Source organism: Mirounga angustirostris, unplaced genomic scaffold (assembly GCF_029215605.1).
Source record: "Mirounga angustirostris isolate CCGP_5_RB_7025 unplaced genomic scaffold, mMirAng1.0.hap1 SCAF_6, whole genome shotgun sequence".
NCBI lineage: Eukaryota > Metazoa > Chordata > Mammalia > Carnivora > Phocidae > Mirounga > Mirounga angustirostris.
Genome location: NW_026991714.1, coordinates 92527801 through 92551111, shown reverse-complemented (window position 1 = coordinate 92551111; position 23311 = coordinate 92527801). Strand labels below are relative to the sequence as shown.

At 35.7% G+C, this 23311-nt stretch overlaps 1 protein-coding gene across 4 annotated transcripts in view; it reads left to right on the top strand.

Annotated features, from left to right (window-relative positions):
• RTKN2 (rhotekin 2) overlaps positions 1-23311 on the top strand; it is a 78389-nt gene that overhangs the window by 33468 nt on the left and 21610 nt on the right. For all 4 annotated transcript variants that reach the window (XM_064594678.1, XM_045877913.3, XM_064594676.1 and 1 more), the window contains 3 exons: positions 9549-9643; positions 19988-20094; positions 21023-21154. In XM_064594678.1, the coding sequence (XP_064450748.1) occupies positions 9549-9643; positions 19988-20094; positions 21023-21154 (334 nt within the window). The remainder of the gene's footprint in view (positions 1-9548; positions 9644-19987; positions 20095-21022; positions 21155-23311) is intronic.

The following is a 23311-nucleotide window of genomic DNA, read 5'->3' as shown; positions in this document are numbered from 1 at the left end:
TATGTCAAAAATTTTCCATTGAGTTCAGTAGTTTTTAAAACTTTTTTAAGCAGCAAAATTTATTTTGCTTTATTCAAAACAACGAAAGGACCAGTAATGTCCTGGAGAAGTTACATTATTCCCTGGGTCTCAGTTTTCTCATATGAAAGGTAAGGATGTTTAGACACAATCATTTATTAGGAGCCTCCTTAGAGACATTTCTAGGGTTTCATACACCTTAAAGCTTGTATTAAAAAAAAAAGGAGGGCCTCAAGCCTCATTTTAAAACCTTATTGTTTGGCAGTGAATACTTAATTTTTTGTTCTGTCGTGTATTATTTGTGTGACCCAGGGCAGGTTATTTTGCATTTAACATATTAGCTTCAGGTGTACAAAATAATGATTCAATTTTGTATACACTGAGAAATGATCACTACAATAAGTCCAGTTACTGCCTAGTAACTAGTTCACCATTCCAAGTTAAAGATTTTTTTTCTTGTGATGAGGATTTTTAAGATTTACACTTTCAAATATTTAATACAATATGATTGACTGTAGTCACCATGCTATAAATTACATTTTCATGACTTATTTATTTTATAACTGGAAGTTTATACCTCTTGACTCCCTTCACCTATTTTGCCAACCCCCCAACACACCTCCCCTCTGACAGGCACCAGTCTGTTCTCTATATTTATTAGTTTCGTTTTATTTGTTTTGTTTTTTAATTCCACATATAAGTGAAATCATATGGTATTTGTCTTTTTTGTCTGACTTATTTCACTTGGCATAATATCCTCAAGGTCCATCCATGTTGTTGCAAAAGGCAAGATTTCATTCTTTCTTATGGCTGAGTAGTCATCCATTGTATAAATATACCACATCTTCTTTATCTATTCATCCATTGGTGGGTACTTAGGTTGTTTCCATATCTTGGTTATCATAAATAGTGCTACAGTGAACATAGGGATGCATACACCTTTTTGAATTAGTGTTTTCATTTTCTTTGTATAAATACCAGTAGTGGAATTGTTACATCAAACTAAAAAGCTTTTGTACAGTGAAGGAAACCATCAACAAAATGAACAGGCAGCCTACTGAATGATATGAGATATTTTCAAATCATATATCTGTTAAGGGGTTAGTATCCATATACATAAAGGATTCTTAGGATTTAATAGTGGAAAAAAAAAATCCAATTAGAATAGAGGCAGATGATCTGAATAGACATTACTCCAAAGAAGACATACAGATGGCCAACAGAAACACGAAAAGATGGTCAACATCAAAAATCATCAGGGAAATGCAAATCAAAACCACAGTAAGATACCACCTCATACCTGTTACAGTGACTGTTATTAAAAAAATAAGAAATAAATGTTGGTGAGCATGTGGAGAAAGGGAGAACCCTTGTGCACTGTTGGTGGGAATGTAAATTGGTGCAACCACTGGAAAACAGTATGGGGGTTTCCTCAAAAATTAATAATTGAAAAAAATAAAAATATAGTGGGAATTTAATAATTGTAGCTCTTTCCATTATTGTTGCTATTTTTACTGTTCTGAGACTAGTGCTTTTCCTTAACTTTTTTTCAAACTCATGCTAAAGCATTGCAATTTAAAAACAACATAGGATTATAAAATACAGACAGATACTTTAAAATTTAAAACCATTACTTATAATTTCATAGAACGTAATCTAAGTGATGTTAGAACTTACATTTAACCTATATTCTTTTTGAAGCCTGGAGGAATTTTTGAGCATAATATTGTTGGTATTAAGTTCCTTTTTTTTAGATATTCGGGAGTGAGAGAGAGAGAGCACTAGCGGGGAGTGGGGGAGAGGGCCAAAGGGAGAAGCAGACTCCCCGCTGAGCAGGGAGCCTGATGTGGGGTTCCATCCTAGGACCCTGGGATCATGACTTGAGCCAAAGGTAGATGCTTAACCAACTGAGCCACCCAGGCACCCCAGTATTAAGTTCTTTTAAATAACAACTGACTTATTTGTCTTGAAGTGTTCATTCTATTTAGATTTGTTGTTCTACTTGGTTTATACCTGAATCCAAACACTAATTTTCTTTATGAACATTCCCCATGCAACTTGCCTGTCATTTGCTTATTTATACCAATTAAAGTTGGTCAAAGGAAGAGTAAAATCTTTTACATTTCACTGAATCATGTTCTGCTAATACCTATATTCTGCTGAGCTTCAGGTGTGAATTCAGCATATTCTAGGTTAAATTCATAGCCCAGGACGACTCTTAACTAGTAATTCCTTAACTGACTGCTTCAGCACCATGATAGGAGTTTGAGAATAGCACTAGTGATCAGAATGCATAAGGGGATCAGTTTTGTTTCTTTAATAGTGATCTAGTTCAATGAGAAGATTCCCAATACAGCTTTTAATTTTCAACCAAAATGGTCATAACAGATCAAACTTGGGCTGTATATATCTTCTCTAGTAATATGGCATGTGACCAAATATAGCTGTTCTTTCTGACAAAAGAGTGCGTTTTTTAGACTACCATTTAAAGTAGTCATTTATTTTTTCATAACATTTTTGGACCAATATCCACCCCCCCACACAATGTTATAACAATTGGCCTATTTGATTAAAAAAATGTAGCTGATTAAACTGTTGGGAACTCAATATTAGGGTTGGCTAAAAGGAATGAGTGTAATGTTTTAGTAAGAAAATGTTATCCTGACAAGAATGTTTTAAAAGTGAGATCATTGTTGGTTTTGGAAGCATTGGCATTGTAATTAGTCATGGTTTAAAAATGAAGTAACTTGAAATATCATCATAAAGTATTGTTTGATCCAAAAGAAGACAGTGAACATTTTTGGTAATTTTTAGCATGCTCCCTGATGTGATTCCTTTATTCATTTTATTCGTGGAATTTCACTTACTGAAATTCCTTTAGTCAGATTTTTCCAGTGTCTCTAATAGCTGAGTTCCCTATTTTATGCTTCTTGAGAACTATTTATTTAGTACATTATTCATCACTGTGTAAGTATACATCATTTTAAACAATCATTTCAAGAAAACTGGTAAAATTGAGAGTGATTATTAGACAAAAAAGGTATATTAATTTTTTTAAAAAAAATAAGCGACTATACTGCATTTTAAATTAGATTGAAGTTATAAAACAAGTATCTTAATACTTGTCCAGCATAAATGGATTATTTATGTTTTGAGGACAATGAAGTTACTGTTTTGATTGTGTGAAAGATGATGCAGAGTTCACATGTAACTAAGGAGCTCCTCAGCCATTGGGTGTAGTTTCATTATTCATTCATTTAATCATCTTAGAAAGGATTATTCAGCAGTTATATCATATGGCACGTTGGATTCCAAGGTTAATAAGTCATGCTCCCTGAACTCAAAATTCTTGCGGTGGTAAAATATGGTCCCTTGTATCTGTTTTAACAGAAAAAAGTACCATAATTTTAAACTATTTCTTAATGAAGTATAAAGGTAGTAAGTATAGTGGGGTTTTCTTTCCAATATACTACTTGCCTAGCAGAGGCAAGTCAATTATATTCTCTGAACTTCAGTTTCTTCCTCTGAAAACATGGACCAAACTATCTGCTCTGCCTACCTCAAGTAGTTATTGTGAATCTTTAAAAAGATATTGCTTGTCAAAATGCCTTAGACTGTACATATGTGGTATTATAATGCGTTACCTGTCTCTGATTTTTACGGGAGAGTTCCATCATACTACTGCTTCACCACATTATTTGATTACAAAAATTATCAAATAGAATCTAGAAGAGAAAAAAACCAGTTATTCATACTTCATTCTAATTCAAATACTTTTTATATATGGACTGACTTTTTTTCAGGTTTTTAAGTACCTAGCTTGGGGGGATAGTTAGATATTCATAGTTATCTACACATTCAGCTTTTTTTCTGGAGTTATTAGAGTCGTCACATAATCATTTTAATGACCACATTATCTATCATTTGGCTCTATCATAGTTTATTTAACCATTCTTAGAAGTTATCAATAACTTTCTTCAGATTGTTATTTTCAGATGTGTTATTTATTGAAAATAGAGGCAAATATGCTCCGTGTTTACCTGAAAGTAGCTGAGGAAAAGATGTCTTAGTCACAATTATTTCTTTAGTCTCTCATGGTTCATCTCCCCTTCTGATTTTCCCCCTTCATTTTTCACTTCCTACTGTCTTCTTTTTTTTTTTTTTTAACATATAATGTATTATTTGTTTCAGAGGTACAGGTCTGTGATTCATCAGTCTTACACAATTATTTCTTAAGGTCTGAAAAAGAATTCAAACATATACCTCGCTCATCACATAATGTTAGCCTGTTCTGCCACAGAAGTTGCTTTCTGAACATGCCGCCTCCCCAGTGCACTTGGTGCAAATGCACAGCCTATAACCAGCTGTGTCCTGTGCACACTAATAGCAGTATTTTATATTATATTATGTATTGAAATGATGCTATTCCTGAAGTGAAGAATAGTCAAATGTTTTTAGTGGTTAGTAAGAATAAATTACAGTGTCACTCCGAAAAATAAAAAGTATCTTCATTCTCTTTCTCTCCCTCTCCTGGCCTCCCACTATTTCAGATATTTTTCTTGATGGCTTAGAAAAACATGTAGTCTATCCATCTAATACCTTGACCTATCAGTTTTGTGACCTCCTGCCTCCAGTGATCTTGTCCTTCTGCCTATTTCAGTCCTCCACCCTATTATTGTGCCCTAGACTTTGTTGTTATGAATAATTTCACACCCTCTACCATCTTTATAGCAAGTATCCCACTCTATCTACCACCTCCCACATTTCCAGCTTGCTCCCTTCAGTACTCTGACTCAAAATTAGCCTGGACTCCATGATTTACCACTTATTCTTTCCTAGCATTTTTCTCATGTCATACTTACCTTGGAAAAAACTCCAACCTTGGTTAAATCCTCCTTTGAGTTCCTCTGCACCTGCACTCATGAGAAATAGATGAGGAAGCTGGAGAAAAACAGTCATAATGACTGGTCTCCCTTTAGACCCATGATCACTAACCTTAAGTGAGTTCTCAGTGTGACAGCAATCCTACTAAGTTTCCATAGCCTTACACTTTACCTCTCTTCAGGGAAAGCATGTCACATCATATTACTGTCTCCTCTGAAGACTCCGATTCCCCCTCCTCTCTACTCCTTATTCAAAGCTGATGACTTTGTTTCACCTATCACTAATACTACTGAAGCAGTCAGGAGAGAACATGCATATCTTCCTTCTGCCAAATCTGTCAGCCTGTCCGCATCTGTATCTTTATTTGCTGCTTTCCCTCTTTGGGAACTCTGCCTCATCTAAGGCCACCTTCTTGTGCACTGGATCCCATTTTCTGAACTACTCAGAAGTAAGCTCCTGCGCATGTCCCCCACTCCCCTACATCATCAATTTTTTTTTTTACTGCATCATTGCTACCAACACAATACATGCTGAAATATCTCCCATTTGTACTGCCCCATTTGACAGCTACCCTTTACAGAAAAGTTTTCTATATTCCCTACCTCTACTTCCTCTCTTCTTACTCTCTCTTGGACAATTTCTGTTAACTTGCCTTCTAGGATCCACTTCCCTGTTTTTTCTTCTACCTCTGACTGTGTTCCTCACCTGCCTCCATTGTTCATTGCTCTTCATCTTGATCTGAAATGATGAAGTGTGTCTCATTTTTCAGTCCTTGGACTTCACTTGACTTTCTAACTTTAATTAAATTTCATTTTATTTACTGGTAACTCCCAAATTTAATTCTTCCATGTTTTTTTCTCCTAACTCCAGACTGATATGTCCAGCTGCCTACCCTACAACCCATCTAGATATCTAAAACAATTTTAAACTTGACTCATCCACAACTAAATTCATATTTCCCATATCTATTCTTCTCTTAGTCAGCCTTACTGCAGTGTAATAACAATTCCATTTTTCTGGTTGCTCAGGCCAAAAGCTTTGGAGTTGTTTTCAGCTCTTTTCTTTTTCACCTCCCATGTCCACATTGGGTCGATTTTAAGAACAGATCAAGAATCTTGCCACTTCTCACCAGCTCACCAGCTAACACCCTATTCCAGTCCTGCATCAGCTTTTTTGACCTCCAGTCAGGTCAACTGCAGAAGCTTTCTAATTGGTGTCCATTTTCACTCTTGGCCCCTGTTGTCTGTTCTGCACATGGCAGACAGAGGGATCATTTAGAAATACAAGTCACATCATAGTACATGCCTCTGCTCACAACCTACCATTTGTTCCCATCTCACTCAGAAGAAAATCCAGTGTCCTTAGTATGCCCCACAAAGCACTGCCATGTACAGTGTCTGCCCCCTACTTACCTTTGGGACATCTCTCCTTCTCCTTCATCGTACTCCAGCCACACCAGGCTTGTGGTTTGTCACATACATCTAGCATCTTTCTCTCGCACCACTTCCCTGCTTATTGACAATCAGCTGTTCCTGAAGATAACATGCTGCATTAAAATGCCGGTAGGGAGTCTAATCCCCTTTATTCTAAGTGGGAGAAATTATAATGTAGTTCTGTAAAACTTATATGTCAGGGACAAATTATCATGTTGAGATAATGCTTAACATATTGGGCCCTGATCACCAGACAGTTAGTGATTATTAGTAGGCACTTTGTATGTATTCATATTTGCTCTTCCATTGTAACTGCTGTTCTCAATTGCTTTGACTTTTTTCTCCATAGTTTTCATTCATACTTTCTCAACTTTTGTGGGGGGACTCATTGTGTAATGCTAGGGAAAAGTAGGAGCTAACTATGGAAGGTACTATAGAAACCCAGGATAAGTGAGTAGTAGCAGAGAATGGCCCACACTGAGTGTGAGGCTGGTGCCTTTTAGCTCTTGCAACAGTGGAGATTTGTTGGTGCTTAGTGAATTTTTCCAGAAGTCTGCATAGTAGTTGACATTATACCAATTTTATTCAGACTGTAGCTTGAAATTTTAGTCATGCATTGTTGAGTTTTAGAGACAGAAACATAAATTTCCCTATATAAACAGTGACAAAAGACATTGGGTATTGAGAGATCTCTCTAGTTTATGGTGGTTGTATATTAAAAACCAAGGTAAATCAGACCATCATGCTGTACTTATAAAGTATTTCCATTATTTCTCAATAAAACTGGAGAAGAAAACAAACCAACAGGTGTTCTCCAAGGGAGTAACGTTCTGTGAAGTATGCATTACACACCTACTACATGTATACATACTTTTTCTTTGTAGTAGAGATTCTATTAAGGATTTAGTATGAGGAAAAGAAAGTTTATGAAACATATCACTTGGCACAATTAATAAAAATTCCCACCATACTTCTCTCTTCTCCAAAGTTTGTCTATATTACTGTCTGTCTGTCTGTCTCATTTTAACATGCTTTCTGATGTTTTGGATGTTGAGGTCTTACTAATTGGAAAATAAATAATAAAACCAAGAAAAAGTCTTGAAATAAAATTAAGATTACTAGCACAGAAAATAGAATTATTATTGAATGAAAATTCACTTTTTATCACCACAAAGTACCAGGATATTAAATTTAGCATCAGAATTTTTAGATACTTTGGCAAGAGTGCTATTTTAACCCAAGTAGCATAAAGGGGACTATCATGAAAAAAAGTGGAATTAGTAATGACGTCCTCCATTTTCCCATATGATGGATGAAAACCCCAAATCTTTGAAGTTGGTAAATCAGAAGAAGATTCATTCTTACTCCCAGGAAGTAAATATGAATCAGATCCCATCACTATCTTCTTATTAACTTTCTCCAATGACTTCCTGTTACACTTGGAATCAAATCCACTCTTCTCCAAAGCTCCCAGCAAAGTCTGAGGGATCTAATCCCTGCCATTATCTTTGACCTTGTGTCCTAAGGTGGCGGTTCCCACTTGCTCCCTATGCTCTAGCCACACTGCTCTTCTTTCAGTCCTCTCTGCTTGGAATGTTTTCCCGCATTCTTTGCTTGGTTCCATCCTCTTATGAGATCATCACCATTACCCCTTAGAGAGTCCTTTCCTGTTTCTCCTGCTTAACAGGTCCTCAGTTTTCTTATCCCCTTTGTTTTATAGAAAAGGTTGCATTATAACTTACAAATGCCATTATTTTATTTATCCCTCTGCTTACTTTTTTCCCCCTCCCCCTTGCATCAGAATATAATACTGAGTCTTGTTTACCAAAATGCCCATCACCTTGCATAGGACTTGGCACATTTTAGGTGTTCAGTTAATATTTTTGAATGAATGGAGATCTTTCAGAGAAACATTTGTGAGTTAAACCAAATAACTTGCAGATTTTCTTATGATAAAATAGCATAAAGAGATAAACATACTAAGTTGATAATTCATTTATGTTTATAATCTGTCATCTATAACATCTAAATGTGGCTTTTCTTCATTTTTTATTATGGTTAAATATATAATATAAAATTTACCATTTTAACCATTTTTAAGTGTATAGTTCAATGGCATTAAGTGCATTCACCACTAGTGTTGTGCAACCATCCCCAGAACTTCTTAATCTTTCCAAGCTGAAATTCTCTACCCAGTAAAAAATAACACCCTGTTCCCCCCTCCAAACTGACTTTTTGTTTCTATGAATTAGACCACTCCAGGGACTTTACATATGGAATCAAGCAGTATTTGTCCTTTCGTGATTGGCTTATTTCATTTAGTGTAAGGTCTTTAAGGTTAATTCATGTTGTAGCATGTGTCAGAATTTCCTTCCCTTTTAAGGCTGAATAATATTCCACTGTATGTATGTACCACTATTTATCCTTTCATCCTTTGAATGGACAATTGACCTTCTTCTACTGTTTGGCTCTTGTGAGTAATGCTGCTATTTTTACAGGTGTGTACACATATCCAGTTGAGTCACTACTTTAAATTCTTCTGGGTATATACCCAGAAGTGGAATTGCTGAATCATATGGTAATTCTATTTCTAATTTTTTGAGGAACCAGCATACATTTTCCATAGTGGCTGCAGCATTTTACTTTTTCATCAGCAATGCACAAAGGTTCCAATTTGTCCATATCCTAGCCAACAATTATTTTCTGTTTGGTTTTTTTTTTAATAAAAGCTATCCTAATGGATGTGAAGTGGTGTCTTGTTGTTTTTATTTTAATATTAAAATACTTATTTATTTGAGAGAGAGAGAGAAAGAGCACACGCACTTGTATGTAACATGGGGCGGGGCAGAGGGAGAGCCAGAGAATCTCAAGCAGACTTTGTGCTGAACACAGAGCTGGATGCGGGGCTCAATCTAACAACCCCGAGATAATGACCTGAGCTGAAACTGAGAGTCAGATATTCAACTGACTGAGCCACCCAGGCGCCCCACAAATTGTGGTTTTGATTTGCATTTTCTAATGATTCGTGATCTTGAGCATTTTTCATGTTTTTATTGGCCATTTGTAGATCTTCTTTCGAGAAATGTCTATTAAAGACCTTAGCCTGTTTTTTAATCAGGTTGTTTATTTTCTGTTATTGAACATCTAAATATTTTATGTAGTAGAAAATATACTAAAATACTCAAAGTATGTCTTATTTCTCCCTATTACTAGTGGTGCAAAGTATAATTTGCTGGCTCATGCTACTCTGACCTTGGAAAGTGCTGAGGATAGCTTCAAGACCCATAATCTGTCTATTAATGGAAATGGTGAGTATAGTCTATATTTTACTTATTACATATGTTGTGTTAATAGATAATGTGGTGACAGTAATAACTTCTAATTTTAATATGCTCCTCTGAAGCGGATGTTGGCTTAAATAGCATAGGCATGCGTTTATCTGTGGGTTCTTTCTAATATGTCTATCCCTTTTCCCCTAAAGAGAAAAAAAAATTGTTTTCCTTTTTCCATGCCATTTGCCAGAGATTTGTTTGTGAGGCTAGCTTAGTGAGGATAGAAAGGTTTTGTGTATTCTGAATCTTTGTCTTTGACTTGAAATTGATTACTTTACCACCCTTCTAGTTGGCAATCAAAGACCTGTCTTATTTTTGATGTTGAAATTGAGGAAGCCAACCCTCCTGTTGGTAGAAACAGAGAATATAGGAGAAGGTAGGGCTGAATTAATCTGAACCCTTTTCTCTCTGGATGATACTGGTAGTTGTAGTTTATCTAAAAAAATAATATAACAAATTGAAGAAGGGAGCTAAGTGATTAGAAAGATTTGTAAAATTTAACAAGAGTATTGTCCATTCTCCCAGATTATTTTACCTATGAGGAAAAATACAGAGTGGTGATGGCAAAGTAGTTTAGAAATATAACTTGGGTTATTCTTGTCCATTTTCTGAAGCAGAATATATAAAATTATGTACAACCTTACTTATACTTATTGTTGTAAAGATGGGTGACTCCATACTGATGAAATAGATGATTTTACAACAATATTTTTTAGATTTTGCACTAAAAATTACATTAAAAATACAGAAACGTTCTTAAAACGTAAATGTACAGTGTAACAAATAATTATGAGATGAATATATGCATAACTACCTTCATATCAAGAAAGAACATTGCCAACATTACTTCTTAATTATTCTAGGTGTAAATGTATCCCAGTTTTTATGGTATTCACTTCCTTGCATTTATTTTTGGTTTTACCACCTATGTGTGCTTCTCTAAATAATACAATTTAGTTTTATCTGGTTTGAACTTTATATGGATAAAATCACATTATGTCTTTTTAGCAACTTGGTTTTTGTTCTTTCAGTATTATATTGCTTATAGTATTTCATTGTATGGTTATATCACTATATCACTATTCAATTATTTTTAATAGTTATAGGGTTCTTTAGGTTTACTCTTTCTTGAGTCAGGTTTAGTAAGTTTTATATATATATATATATATATATATATATATATATATATATGCGTCTATTTTATCTAAAATTTGAGGTTCATTGGGGCACCTGGATGGCTCAGTCGGTTAAGCATCCAACTCTTGATTTCGGCTCAGGTCATCTCAGGGTTGTGAGATTGTACCCGTGTTGGGCTCCTTGCTGAGAGTGGAGCCTACTTAAGATTCTCTCTCTCCCTCTCCCCCTCCCCCCCACCACTTGCACACGTGCATGCTCTCTCAAAAAATAAAACAATAATTAAATAAAATAAAGTTTGAGGTTCATAAGCATTAACTTCTTAATGATAGTTTTATTGAATTTCCCCAGCATCTATAGTGATGTTCCTCCTTTCTATTTGATACTGGCTTTTTGTATGTTCTCTTGTCTTTTTATTATCATTCTTGCAGTAGGCTTGTCGGTGTTTTTATTCAGCTGTCTGTTTTATATATTCTAATTATTTGTTAGAAGTAATTATTGTAGACTATATACTCTGTATTACTATGAGAGGTGTGATAAAATCTGCTGTGATTGTAGATTTTCCTAGTTCCCACAGTTACATCTATTTTTGCTTTATATTATTTGAGCCTTTGCTATTTGATGCACACAATGTTTTCTTAAGGGGACGCCACACTGGAGCCCAATGTGAGGCTTGAACTCAACTCTGAGATCAAGAGTTGGACACGTAACTGACTGAACCACCCAGGAGCCCCTGATGCACAATTTTTAAATTGTGCATTTTCTTCCACTCTTTTATCTTGAACTGTGCTTATTTTTATATTGTAGATATGCCTCTTCAAACAGGATTATATACTGGATTTTAATTTTTATCCAATTTGACAATCTTTGTGTTTTTTTTTTTAAAGATTTTATTTATTTATTTGACAGAGACAGCGAGAGAGGGAACACAAGCAGGGGGAGCGGGAGAGGGAGAAGCAGGCTTCCGGCGGAGCAGGGAGCCCGATGTGGGGCTCGATCCCAGGACCCCAGGATCATGACCTGAGCCGAAGGCAGTCGCTCAACCGACTGAGCCACCCAGGCGCCCCTAATCTTTGTGTTTTTTAATGGAGAATTTAGTCATTTTACATTTAATACCAAATAGTTTATAAGCCATATTATATGATATTAAATATTTGGGCTTAAATCTCCCTTTATATCCTGTGTTTGCTATTGATCTTACACATATCATGTGTTTTTCTGTTCTGTCTTGCCTTTTTAAGGATGGATAATCTTATCATTTCACTTTTTCCTTGTTCTAAGTAAAGTTATAATTCTTTTTCTCATCTTTCAGAAATTACTTCTAGAAATGTCATTAATCATACTTATTAAAGTCTAAAATTAAAAGATGGTTTTACTGTTTTCTTAGACAATGCAAGGACTTTCGAACAGTTAAACTCCATTTCTCTGACCAGTGTGCTATTGTTATATATTATAATTCTATTTGATTTTTAAAGTTCACAAGATGTTTTATACATTTTATATTTACTAAGATTTACCTGTAAGTTTCTGTGTACTATTTGTACCTTATATCTCACATTTGGGATTACTTTCCTTATGCTCGAAGTATAATCCTTAGAATTTCATTTAGTGTGTTCCACTGGTACCATACTACTTTGTTCTTGTGTTTGTCTGAAGATGACTCTATTTTGATTCATTCTTGAAAGGTATCTTTTATAGGATATAGGATTTTGGCAGTTTCAATTTTTTTTCTTTTTGAATATTAAAGACATAATTGCACTCTCTTCTGGCTTCTTTTACTAGCTATTGAAAATCATTTGTCAGTGTGTCACTTCCGGGAAGGTAACTTTATTTTCTCTTTGTCTTTGGTTTTCTGAAGTTTCATTATGATATAGGTGTAGAATATAATTTCATTTATGCTGCTTTTGGAACTCCTTTAACTTCTTAAAATTACTGATTGGTGTCTTTCATTAGTTCTGAACAAAAATCTCACTTTTCTACTCAGAGAGCCTCTGTTCCATTCTCTTACTTTTCTCCTAGCATTCCTGTTAAACCTGTGTCCGTCTTTCTGGCTTTATCCTCTATGTTTCTTACCCTTTATGATGTATTTTTCATCTTTTTGTCTGTCTTTAATGCTTTTCTGGATTGCTTTATGAACTATGTTCTATTTCCTTTATTCTCTCTGCAGCTCCATCTGATCTGCTGTTAAACCTATATACGAAGAGTTCTTCATTTCTTTTTTTTTGTTATGTTAATCACCATACATTACATCATAAGTTTTTGATGTAGTGTTCCATGATTCCTTGTTTGCATGTAACACCCAGTGCTCCATGCAGAACGTGCCCTCCTCAATACCCATCACCAGGCTAACCCAACCTCCCACCCCCCTCCCCTCTAGAACCCTCAGTTTGTTTTTCAGAGTCCATAGTCTCTCATGGTTCATCTCCCCCTCCGATTCCCCCCTTCATTCTTCCCCTCCTGCTATCTTCTTCTTCTTTTTTTTTTTTTTTTAACATATAATGTATTATTTGTTTCAGAGGTACAGGTCTGTGATTCAACAGTCTTACAGAATTCACAGCGCTCACCATAGCACATACCCTCCCCAATGTCTATCACCCAGCCTCCCAAGAGTTCTTCATCTCTGTTCTTGTATTTCTTGGCTCTGGAAGTTCTATTTGACTTTTTCAGATTTGCTCTGGAACTTTGTATTTCCTGCATGCATTGTCAATGTCATCTTTTAGGTTTTTAGTAAAAAGGCTCTTTTATAGTCTATGACTAATAATTCAGATACATATGTCTTTCTGGGTCTATTTCTGTTGTCTTTTTCTAGTGGTTCTCATGATGTTTCAATTCCTTGAATGTCTTCATATACTTGTTATCATAATCAAAAGTTTACATACAGGAATAAATTGACGCTTAATGTTTCTGTTTGCTTCTGGCAGGCACCTGCGGGGGGGACTATCAATCTAGGCCCGCTTTATCCAAAGATCATGTCTGAGTTTCTCTTGGCCCCTCCTATCCCCCCGCCTCTAGGCATTAAGAATCCTGGGCTTGGATTATTTCTAGTTCACCACTACCCTGTTGGTGATTCCTTCGGGATATCAGCCTAGCATGAGGAGGATCTCCCATTAAACTAGTTACATTGTTCAGGTCCTAGACTTTGATTTCTGCTTCCTCATTTTGCAGGATCATTAAATCATAAATTCAGACTTGCTGGGATTGGCAAATGCTCTCAGGACAAACACAGCTTCTGTGCTCACTTAACTCACTGGTTCTTATCTATCAAATTTGTACTGGTAATTTCTTATAGTCTTGTTACCTCTTTGTTGCTCTGGGAAAAAATTTTAAATATATTGATTCAGCATTTTCAGTAGTTTTCAGTGGGAAGTTTGGTCTGAACAATCTAGACTTCCATCACCCAAAACTTGAAGTCTGTAATAGTATTAGCATTATCAGTTTCATCAGAAAATCTGGCAGATGGAGTTTATTGTCATTTCATTTGTGTCAGTTCTCTGCAAATTATCAAAATTACCATCATATGTTGAGTGTCTATTATGCGTCAGACACTGTTCTGTGAAATATTATTCAGCCTTAAAAAGGAAAAAAATTCTGCCATATGTGGCAACATGAATGCACCTTGAGGACATCATGCTAACTGAAATAGTCACAGAAGGACAAATACTGCCTGATTTCACTTATATGAGGTAACTGAAATAGTCAGATTCAAAGAAGCAGGCATAGAATGGCAGTTGCCAGGGGAAAGAAGGAGTTGCTAAATAACGGGTATAAAATTTTAGGTATGCAAGGTGGATAAGTTCTAGAGATCTGCATAATGCACTATTGTTAACAGTACTGTATTGTGCACTTAAAAATCTGGTAAGAGGATAGATCTCCTGTTAGGTGTTCTTACCACAACAAATGTAAATAAATAAATACTTTGTAGCAGTTTTCATTCCTAGTATCTGTGAGATATATCTATAAAGATATGTTACAATGAAGTGATTAATAGTCTGGACTGTGGAGCCATCAGCCTTGGACTCCTATTCTAGTTCTACCACTGGCTAGCTCTGTGACCTTCACAAGTTCCTCATTTTATTGTCATTTACATTTTACAGATGGGTGAATTGCAGCCTAGAGAAAATAACATGCTAGATCATGTAGCTAGGAAGTGGGTGAGCCAGACTTTAAATAATCCAGGACAGGCTGTGCTCTTTCTGCTATGCTTTCTGGTCAGGGATGATGACTGCTAAAGCACCTAAAGACTCAAAATACTATCGATGTGTGAATAATGGAATTGATGATGAAAGGGTCCATTCTTTCAACCAGATCATCTGAAAAGTTGTGGAAAGGAATACAATTCTTGGGGTGCCTGGGTGGCTCAGTCGTTAAGCGTCTGCCTTCGGCTCAGGTCCTGATCCCAGGGTCCTGGGATCAAGCCCCACATCGGGCTCCCTGCTCAGTGGGAAGCCTGCTTCTCCCTCTCCCACTCCCCCGCTTGTGTTCCCCTCTTGCTATGTATCTCTCTGTCAAATAAATAAAAAAATCTTAAAAAAAAAAAAAAAAAAAAGAAAGGAATACAATTCATAAAGGAAGCATTAATTTAGCAGTGATTCCTCAGTTGTCTTCAGTGTTTTGTAAGATAGTACTAGATTCTTATTTAATAAAATGCTCATGGGTAGATCAGCATGGGAACTGTTTGGTATGGCTCTGTTTTAGAGAAACACAGTCCAGACTAACATATTAAAGATTGTGATGTAAAGATTGCCTAAAATAATAACACCCAAAAACTGTTGACTTTGGAACTTTTAGCCTCCACAGAAAAAATTTTAAGAAATAGTAACGTATGTGTCTAACTCTTTATGTAATACGTATGTATATTCCTAGGAGTGTGGGTAAATTAAAATCCTGGAAATCAGTCATATTTTGAAAAATAAGAAATATTGTAATTTAAAGGAAACAATTTTATACAGCAAAAAGCCATCCTCAAATTTATTCATTAATATAAATCTACGTTAATACAGTGGGTTTTCCTAAATATGTCTATAAAATCAAGAGGAAATACTAGAATTTAAAAAATTTGTAACTCAGTTTTATTATTCTTGATAATTGAAAGGAAAAGCTAAAATGATATCTTTGTCATCAAGAAATTTTTATGCTTTTTATAAAACAATGAAACCACATTGTGAAGATTGACTCACACGGAACTGAGATGTTATCTGGATTCTTTCCCTTGCCTGTGTTTTGTTTTTGTTGTTGCTGTCATTTTTAAACACCATTTTGTTCCCCATTTGAAACTACAAATGAATTAGATAAAATCTTTAAGTAGTGAAAAGTCAAATTGCTTTTTCACTTCCTGTTTTATCTTGTCCTAATGCCGCCCTTGGTTAGAAAAGAAGAATTAAGTATTTTGATTAGATATGTTGCACAAGGATGGAGACAGCTCTGAAAATGGAAAGGGTGTAGTTTTGAGAGTGAGACTGCCCTGGATATGAAATTATGAGAAGCAGCTACTGTGTGCCAGACACAATGATAGATGCCATTTACACTTTATCTTACTTGATTTTCACAACAACCCTCCTACCTAAGAAGGTAGTATTTTTAAAAATGAAGACTTGATACTCAGGTAGCTGAAGTGACTAGCCTAGATGCCATATTTCTTGTCAGAAGTCAAGAGAAGCAGCTGTGACTCTACACTTCATTCCACAGGGGTCCTGAGCTGTAAAGAAACCTAGGTTAAAAGGGACAGGTGATTGCAGAGTATGTGGCAAGGGGTCTGGAGAAAAAGGAATTCTACATCCAATATCCCTTTTTAAGGACTGCAATCAGAAAGAAATTATTTTTCTCTGCATGCTATGAAATCTAAACTTATTTTACCAGAGAAGCCCATTGTTACATATGGTATTTAGGTTCCAGATACATTATTGATTGGAGAAACTTTATGAACTCATCTGAAAAACTAATCATAATTTATGATTCTATTTTTTTAGAAAGTGCATCTTAACTTAAATACAACTAGCTTACAGATATTTAGAACATAAGCCGTTCATAAATCTGGGATTGCTATATAAAGAAATTTGCTTTTAAACTTTAAATTTGTAACTCACAAAGTTGATTTCAGATGTATTACTTAGATGCCTGCTTTTATGCAATTTTTATTTCATTTCCTGTCTATTTTAGGAAAAGAGATTCTCACATATTTATTTATTCATGTCTGTGTTTTAGAATCATTGCCTTTATTGTATTTATGCATTTATTTCTCCCAGGTCAAACCCTTTATTTCTGAAAGATAGCAGCTTTACCAAGGTATTAATAAAAAAGATTTTAATAGTCCCAGGCAATTTATTGTGCTCCATTCTATAGTAGAATGATGAGCAAGCTGGTTGTTAACTTTTTTGTTTTACTTTATATACTTCATTTCGGCTGGTCTTTTTCATATAACTGATGTACCAAACCTTGGCATGGCATCTATATATAATATAATTGTATTTTTACCTAAAAATGTTTTATTTTCCAGAATTATTAAGACTTTTGGGTCAATAATAGTAAAAGCCGATGGCTAGCCATTTTATAGTCAACCAACAACAGGGATGCAGTAAAAACTTTGAAAATCATTTTTGTGTGGTCGAGTGTGGGCAAAAGGCCATATATTGGGTTTTTATTTATACCCTAATACAGAGAATTGTGCAAATGTGAAAGCTCCATGCCCACCTACACACTACATTAAAGGAATATCTTAATGTTTTTTGAAAGAACTTTTTTAAACAATTGCAAACTTACAGAAAAATTACAAGTTAAATGTCAAGATCTCCCCCCCCCCCCCACGAAAATACATGAGAGCAAGTTGTTTACATGATTCTCCATTAGCCCCAAATATGTTAGTATGTATTTCCTACTATAGGACATGGTCTACATCACTACCACTATCCAAGTCAGGAAATGAATATTAATACATTACCACCTTTAATCATCAGACTCTATTAAACTGTTGCTTATTGTCCCAATAATGTCTTTCATGACAAAAGGATCCAGTGCAGAATCCTGCATTGCATTTAATTATCATGCTTCTTTCAGTTTCTTTCAAACTGGACCAGTTCTTCTTCTTTTTTTTTTTTTTTGGCATTTTTAACCTTGACATTTTTAAACATCATCGTCTGTTATTTTGTAGAAGGTCCCTAAATTTGGGTTTGTCTGATGTTTTCTTGGGATAAGATTGAGGATATGCATCTTTGGCAGAAATATCACGGAAGTGATGCTAAGTTCTCATTGCATTCTGTCAAATGGCATATAATTTCGATTCATCCCATTACTAATGATTTTCACTTTGATCACTTGATTAGTGTGGTGTCTGCCCACCTTCTCGACTGTACAGTCATTCTTGTTTCCCCTTTGCAATTAATACATATTTTGTGTGGAGGAGGGGAGTGTCTTGAAACTATGTAGGTGTATTTCTTATTAGTCTTCCAATTTACTCATTGATTTATTTATATCAATATGGACTCATGTTTTCCTATTTTATTCAGTGCATCAAAATCGGTTAATATTGCTTATTTTAAGGTTCAGGTTGTCTCCAGTTTGGCCACGGGGAGCACATTCAAGATGGGTTCTGTTGTCTTTTTGACAGTGTTCTCATCATTCATTGAGTAGTTTCCTTGCTTTATGGCATAACAAGATATTTCAATCTCATCAGGTACTTTCTGTGCCCCAGCCTTGGAACCAGTCATTTCTCCAAGGAATGCCAGTTCTTTTTAATGGAAGTAATACTTAGAAGACATGGTCTGGGCTCTAGGTACACTCCCTGCTATGAGAGCACCACCATTACGGTGCTGCTTTCCCCAGGCCCTCTCAGCGGGCACAGCAACACATATGCACATATGCGGTCTTGTATTTCTTAATCTCTATATGTTGGAAACCATGAGTCCACACCAGTGCATCCAATTCTAATCCCAACAGTGCAGAGTTCATTCTACACATTTGTAACTCCTTTTTCTGACAGAGAAAACCGTCTTCTATTACCTTTAAAAACGCATTTTCTTTGATCAGTCTTCCTAAAGGCAGCCATTTTTCGATCTCCCCCAGATGGATGCTCTCTCCTCCTTGCTGGAGCTCTCACTCATTCTAGGCTGTCCCTTGCCCCATGTGGCCACTCCTTACCTTGCTGAGGCTTACACAGCCCACATAGGCCTACTGTCCTCAGGCTTTCAGTTCCCATGCTTGGCTGCCCTTTCCCTTAACGCCATGTGGACACCCCCCTCAGCCTGCCTGTGCTCTGATACCCCATTCCCAGTGCCTGTTCTCAGATGCCCTTGTCACCGGGCTCTGACACACTGTTCTGGGTCACTGAATGTATGGATTGTGTCCTCACAGCTCTCGGACTCTGACTCCCATGGCTGAGTCACCTGCTGAATGTGTGCACTCTCCTTACTCTTTGGCTTCTGATACCTCGCATTGGGCAGCCACACCATGTAGACACTCCTCACTCTGCTTGGGCCTTGACCCCCCACGCCAGGCTACTCCCCGAAGAAAGATTCCCCCACGTCACCCATCTTCCCCAGCCCATTCAGGCTCTGGCACCTCGTGCCTGGCAGCTCTCCTACTCACCCTCCCCATCCTGCCTTGCTGTAGCACCTTGCTCTGGCGCACCACAGCTCCCCCCACAACCCCTGGCGCAGATGCCCATGTTGGAGGGCTTCTCCTAATGTTCAGTAAGGAAAGGGGAAGAAGAAGAGCCAAAAGGCTTATTAAAGTATTATCATGAAATGGTGCTCTGAAGTGTTTTATTTAGAGGATCACTTTGCTAGCTATTATAATGAAAATCAGAGCAAAAAGTAGAATTTGATGTATGAAAATATTTTATTAGATGTTTTTTATATTAGATGAGCTTCTTTATATGCCCTGAACTACTTCCATTGATTAAATAAATACTTTAAGATCAAATGAGAGATCAAGAAACTAAAAGTTCTATGTCTATTCTAGGGAAAGATTTTATAAACTAACAGTTTAATATCATCTTATCCTATCTACTTTCTCATATTTGATTTTGTCATTAACTATGGCACTTGTATATGAGTAGGATGAACCTTTACATATGAACGTTCTTATATAAAGCAAAAAAAGTTGCAAAAAGAAAAAACATAAAAATGTATAATGACCTTAAATAAACATGTTTGTAACTTGATTTTTTTTTTTTTTTCTATCTTGTTTAAATAGAGGAGTCTTCATTTTGGCTTCCCTTATATGGCAACATGTGCTGCCGCCTAGTCGCCCAGCCAGCTTGTATGGCTGAGGATGCATTTGCAGGATTTCTTAATCAGCAGGTTGGAGGACTTTAAATATCCTACAATTATAGCTACAATCTAGATGTTAATATACTGGCAGTTGTTTTGCCTTCTGATAATAAGTATTTTTTAAAGTCTTCTTTTAAATGACAGTTTCCTCCATGTTAGACATAGAATGATGGGTGACGGGGTTGGGGGTGAGAAGGGGGGAAGCATGGGGTCTGATGCAGTTTTGATGGCTAAGGAGCTACCTCTCCAGGTTCCTCTGCTTCAGAAGCGCAGGAACCGGATAGTCAGCAGCGGAGGACTCCTTGTGGAAGCGGGTGACGACTGCTCCACACCTTTCATAGAAGGGCCTTTCTGGCAGACAGCTTTTGGCACAGTTTAGGCCTCTGGGCTTCCAGGGCTGCCTCTGTGCCACCTACTCCTGATTTATTTATAACCAGAGTTATTTATATTCAGTAAATAATTAATTATGGGCTTCAATGAATCAATAACTTTTTTAAAAAAGATTCCATTAAGAGGAAAGAAATTTTGCATTCCTACAGGGTAGTCAACATTTTCCAGTGTTCTGAGAACAGTAAGGGGAAATTACATTTTGAGTATTGAGTTATTTTTATAATTTTTTTGAGTCATTAGATGGATTGCTGTGGAATTTAAAGCACTAATTTTGAATAGACTAGCATTTCTGAAACTGCATTGATTTATGATTTTATGTGTGTAAAAGTTATGTGGTAATCTTTACCTCCATTTTGCTTAATGCTTTTGAGAATTCCAAACCTTTCTTCTGTGATATTAACTTACTCTGATTTTGGACTGTTGACTTATTGCACACTAAATTAATGGGTAACTCTATCACATTTAAAAATTTTTTTAACTAATGTAACTTTGATAATTGAAGTATTTTGTTGAATTTAATGATGATAAATAATGATTAAGGTTGATGGTTTCTTGAATTTTTTTTCAGCAAATGGAAGAAAGCCTGATTAGTTGGAGAAGGTTGTATTGTGTTTTAAGAGGGGGTAAACTTTATTGTTTTTACACTCCAGAAGAAATTGAAGCTAAAGTGGAACCAGCTTTGGTAGTGTCCATTAACAAGGTAAGTAAAATGCTATTTTGAAAATAAAGATATAACATTTTATAAAGTTTGTTCTTTTCTATACAATTCACATTGTTACCATTTATGGACAAAAGGGAAGGACTGCTAAAAATAGGTTAGTTCAGGGGTGCCTGGGTGGCTCAGTTGGTTAAGCATCTACCTTCAGCTCAAGTCATGATCCCAGGGTCCTGGAATCGAGCCCTGAGTCGGGCTCCCTGCTTAGCGGCGAGTGTGCTTCTCTCTCTCCTTCCTCCTCATGCTCTCTCTCGCTATTTCTGTCTCTCTCTTCTAACTAAATAAGTAAAATCTTAAAAAAATAAAAACAAAAAATAAAAAGTTAAAAATAGTTCATAAAGATAAATTGATCTTCTTATTTTTCCTCCATTACAGAGCTTATCCAGTAAAGGAAATACTGTAAATTTCCTAAGAAAACATAGTAATTGGAAATCTATACCAGTAAATAGGTTTTAAAGCAGAGAATGTAACTCCACATTAACATGATATTTAAATTTTTCATGAATTTATTTAAGAGATTATATAAACATAAATCGTTAGTTCATATTACAGTGATGCTTTTTGTAGTTAATATTCAAATGAACCCATAAAAAGACATTCCTGAGACTACTTCCTGATTTCTTATGTGATTGATGGGCAGTTGTCCAGCCTTGTGTCAGAACAGGAAAGCCTGATCCCTCCCCACCCCACCCCCCTGCCATGCACACGTGTGCACACACATGCACACACAAGCACACATACACATACATACATGCATGCACACGCACACACACACTTATACCATCATCTTAAATTTATCTTCATCTGTTATCCAAGCCTAGTGCTTCCCCTTCCCCCCCCCTTTTTGGCATTCCTACTCTGGAGTACTTTAATGGCATTTCTAGAGCAGAATATCATGTTTTCTCTCCATAGACTGTACTTAATTGTTTCTAGTTGTTTTACTTTGCTTGCTTGTGGAGTGATTGAATTGAAGGCAATGGTAAAGTATGAGCCATCACATCTGTTAACTGTGCATGTTCTACTTGACTTTAAATTATCTTTTGAAAAAAAAAAGTTGTATGTCCTGAGAAACATATGGATACTAGTTTGCTAATCTATAAGGACTTGAGTTAATTTCTCTGATCTTTTCCAATAATAACATTTGGTCTGTTTCTATCCTGCTTTTGGAAATTATACTGCTTTTTCTTGAAGGAATTTCTTCAGTGAGACCTTTTAAATTAAGTCCACTTAATTTATCTGTTTTGTGTATCAGGAAGATTAGTGCTGCTCTTAAATAATAAACCTCAATGTTACAACACAGTGAATTTATTTTGGTTTAGATAATTAGGTTTATGAAAGTATATTTTTATTATTGGAAAATTGATATAATTTTTTCATTACTTGCCAGTGTTTTGTTTTGTTTATGCAGTGTCCACTTTTCCCCACCTTAGCCTTTTGAAAATTTCAGATGTGCAGAAGAGTTGGAAGAATAGAATAATGAACAGCTATCGTTAACATTTTATCATATTTGCTTTCTCTTTACGTAGTTTGAGATTTTTTTCAGAACCATTTGAAAATAAATAGCAAACAGCATAACGTTTCTTCCTAAAATATTTCAGCATGTTTCTCCTAAAAACAAGGACATTTCCTTCATAACCATAATATTATTACCACACTCAAGAAATTTATTGTTGATAAAATAATAATACCTAATATATAGAGCAAATTATCCCAATTGTCCCTACAGTGTTCTTGCTAATGTTTGTTTATTGTTTGATCCAAGACCCCCATTAGGGATCATAAATTGTAGCAGGTCACCATGTCTTTTGATTGTTTCCTTTTTTTTCTAAATTGGACGTATCACTCACTGCCTCTTTTTCTTTTTTTGTCTTTTATTATATTGACATTTTGGAAAAGTCCATGCCAGTCCCCACATCTGTTTTTGACTAATTGTTTCACTAGGATTCAGGTAGATGCTTTTGACAAGAGTTCTGGATAGATGATTTTGTCTAAACTGTTTTTCACTAGGTACCTAGGTAGTAAAAATAGAATTCTACCAATTTTTCTCTTACATGTTATACAATAGAATATGGATAGTCCTAAAACAAATTAAAATGTAATCTAGACAAAGGATATTTTAAAATTCATTTGTTTTATTTGAAA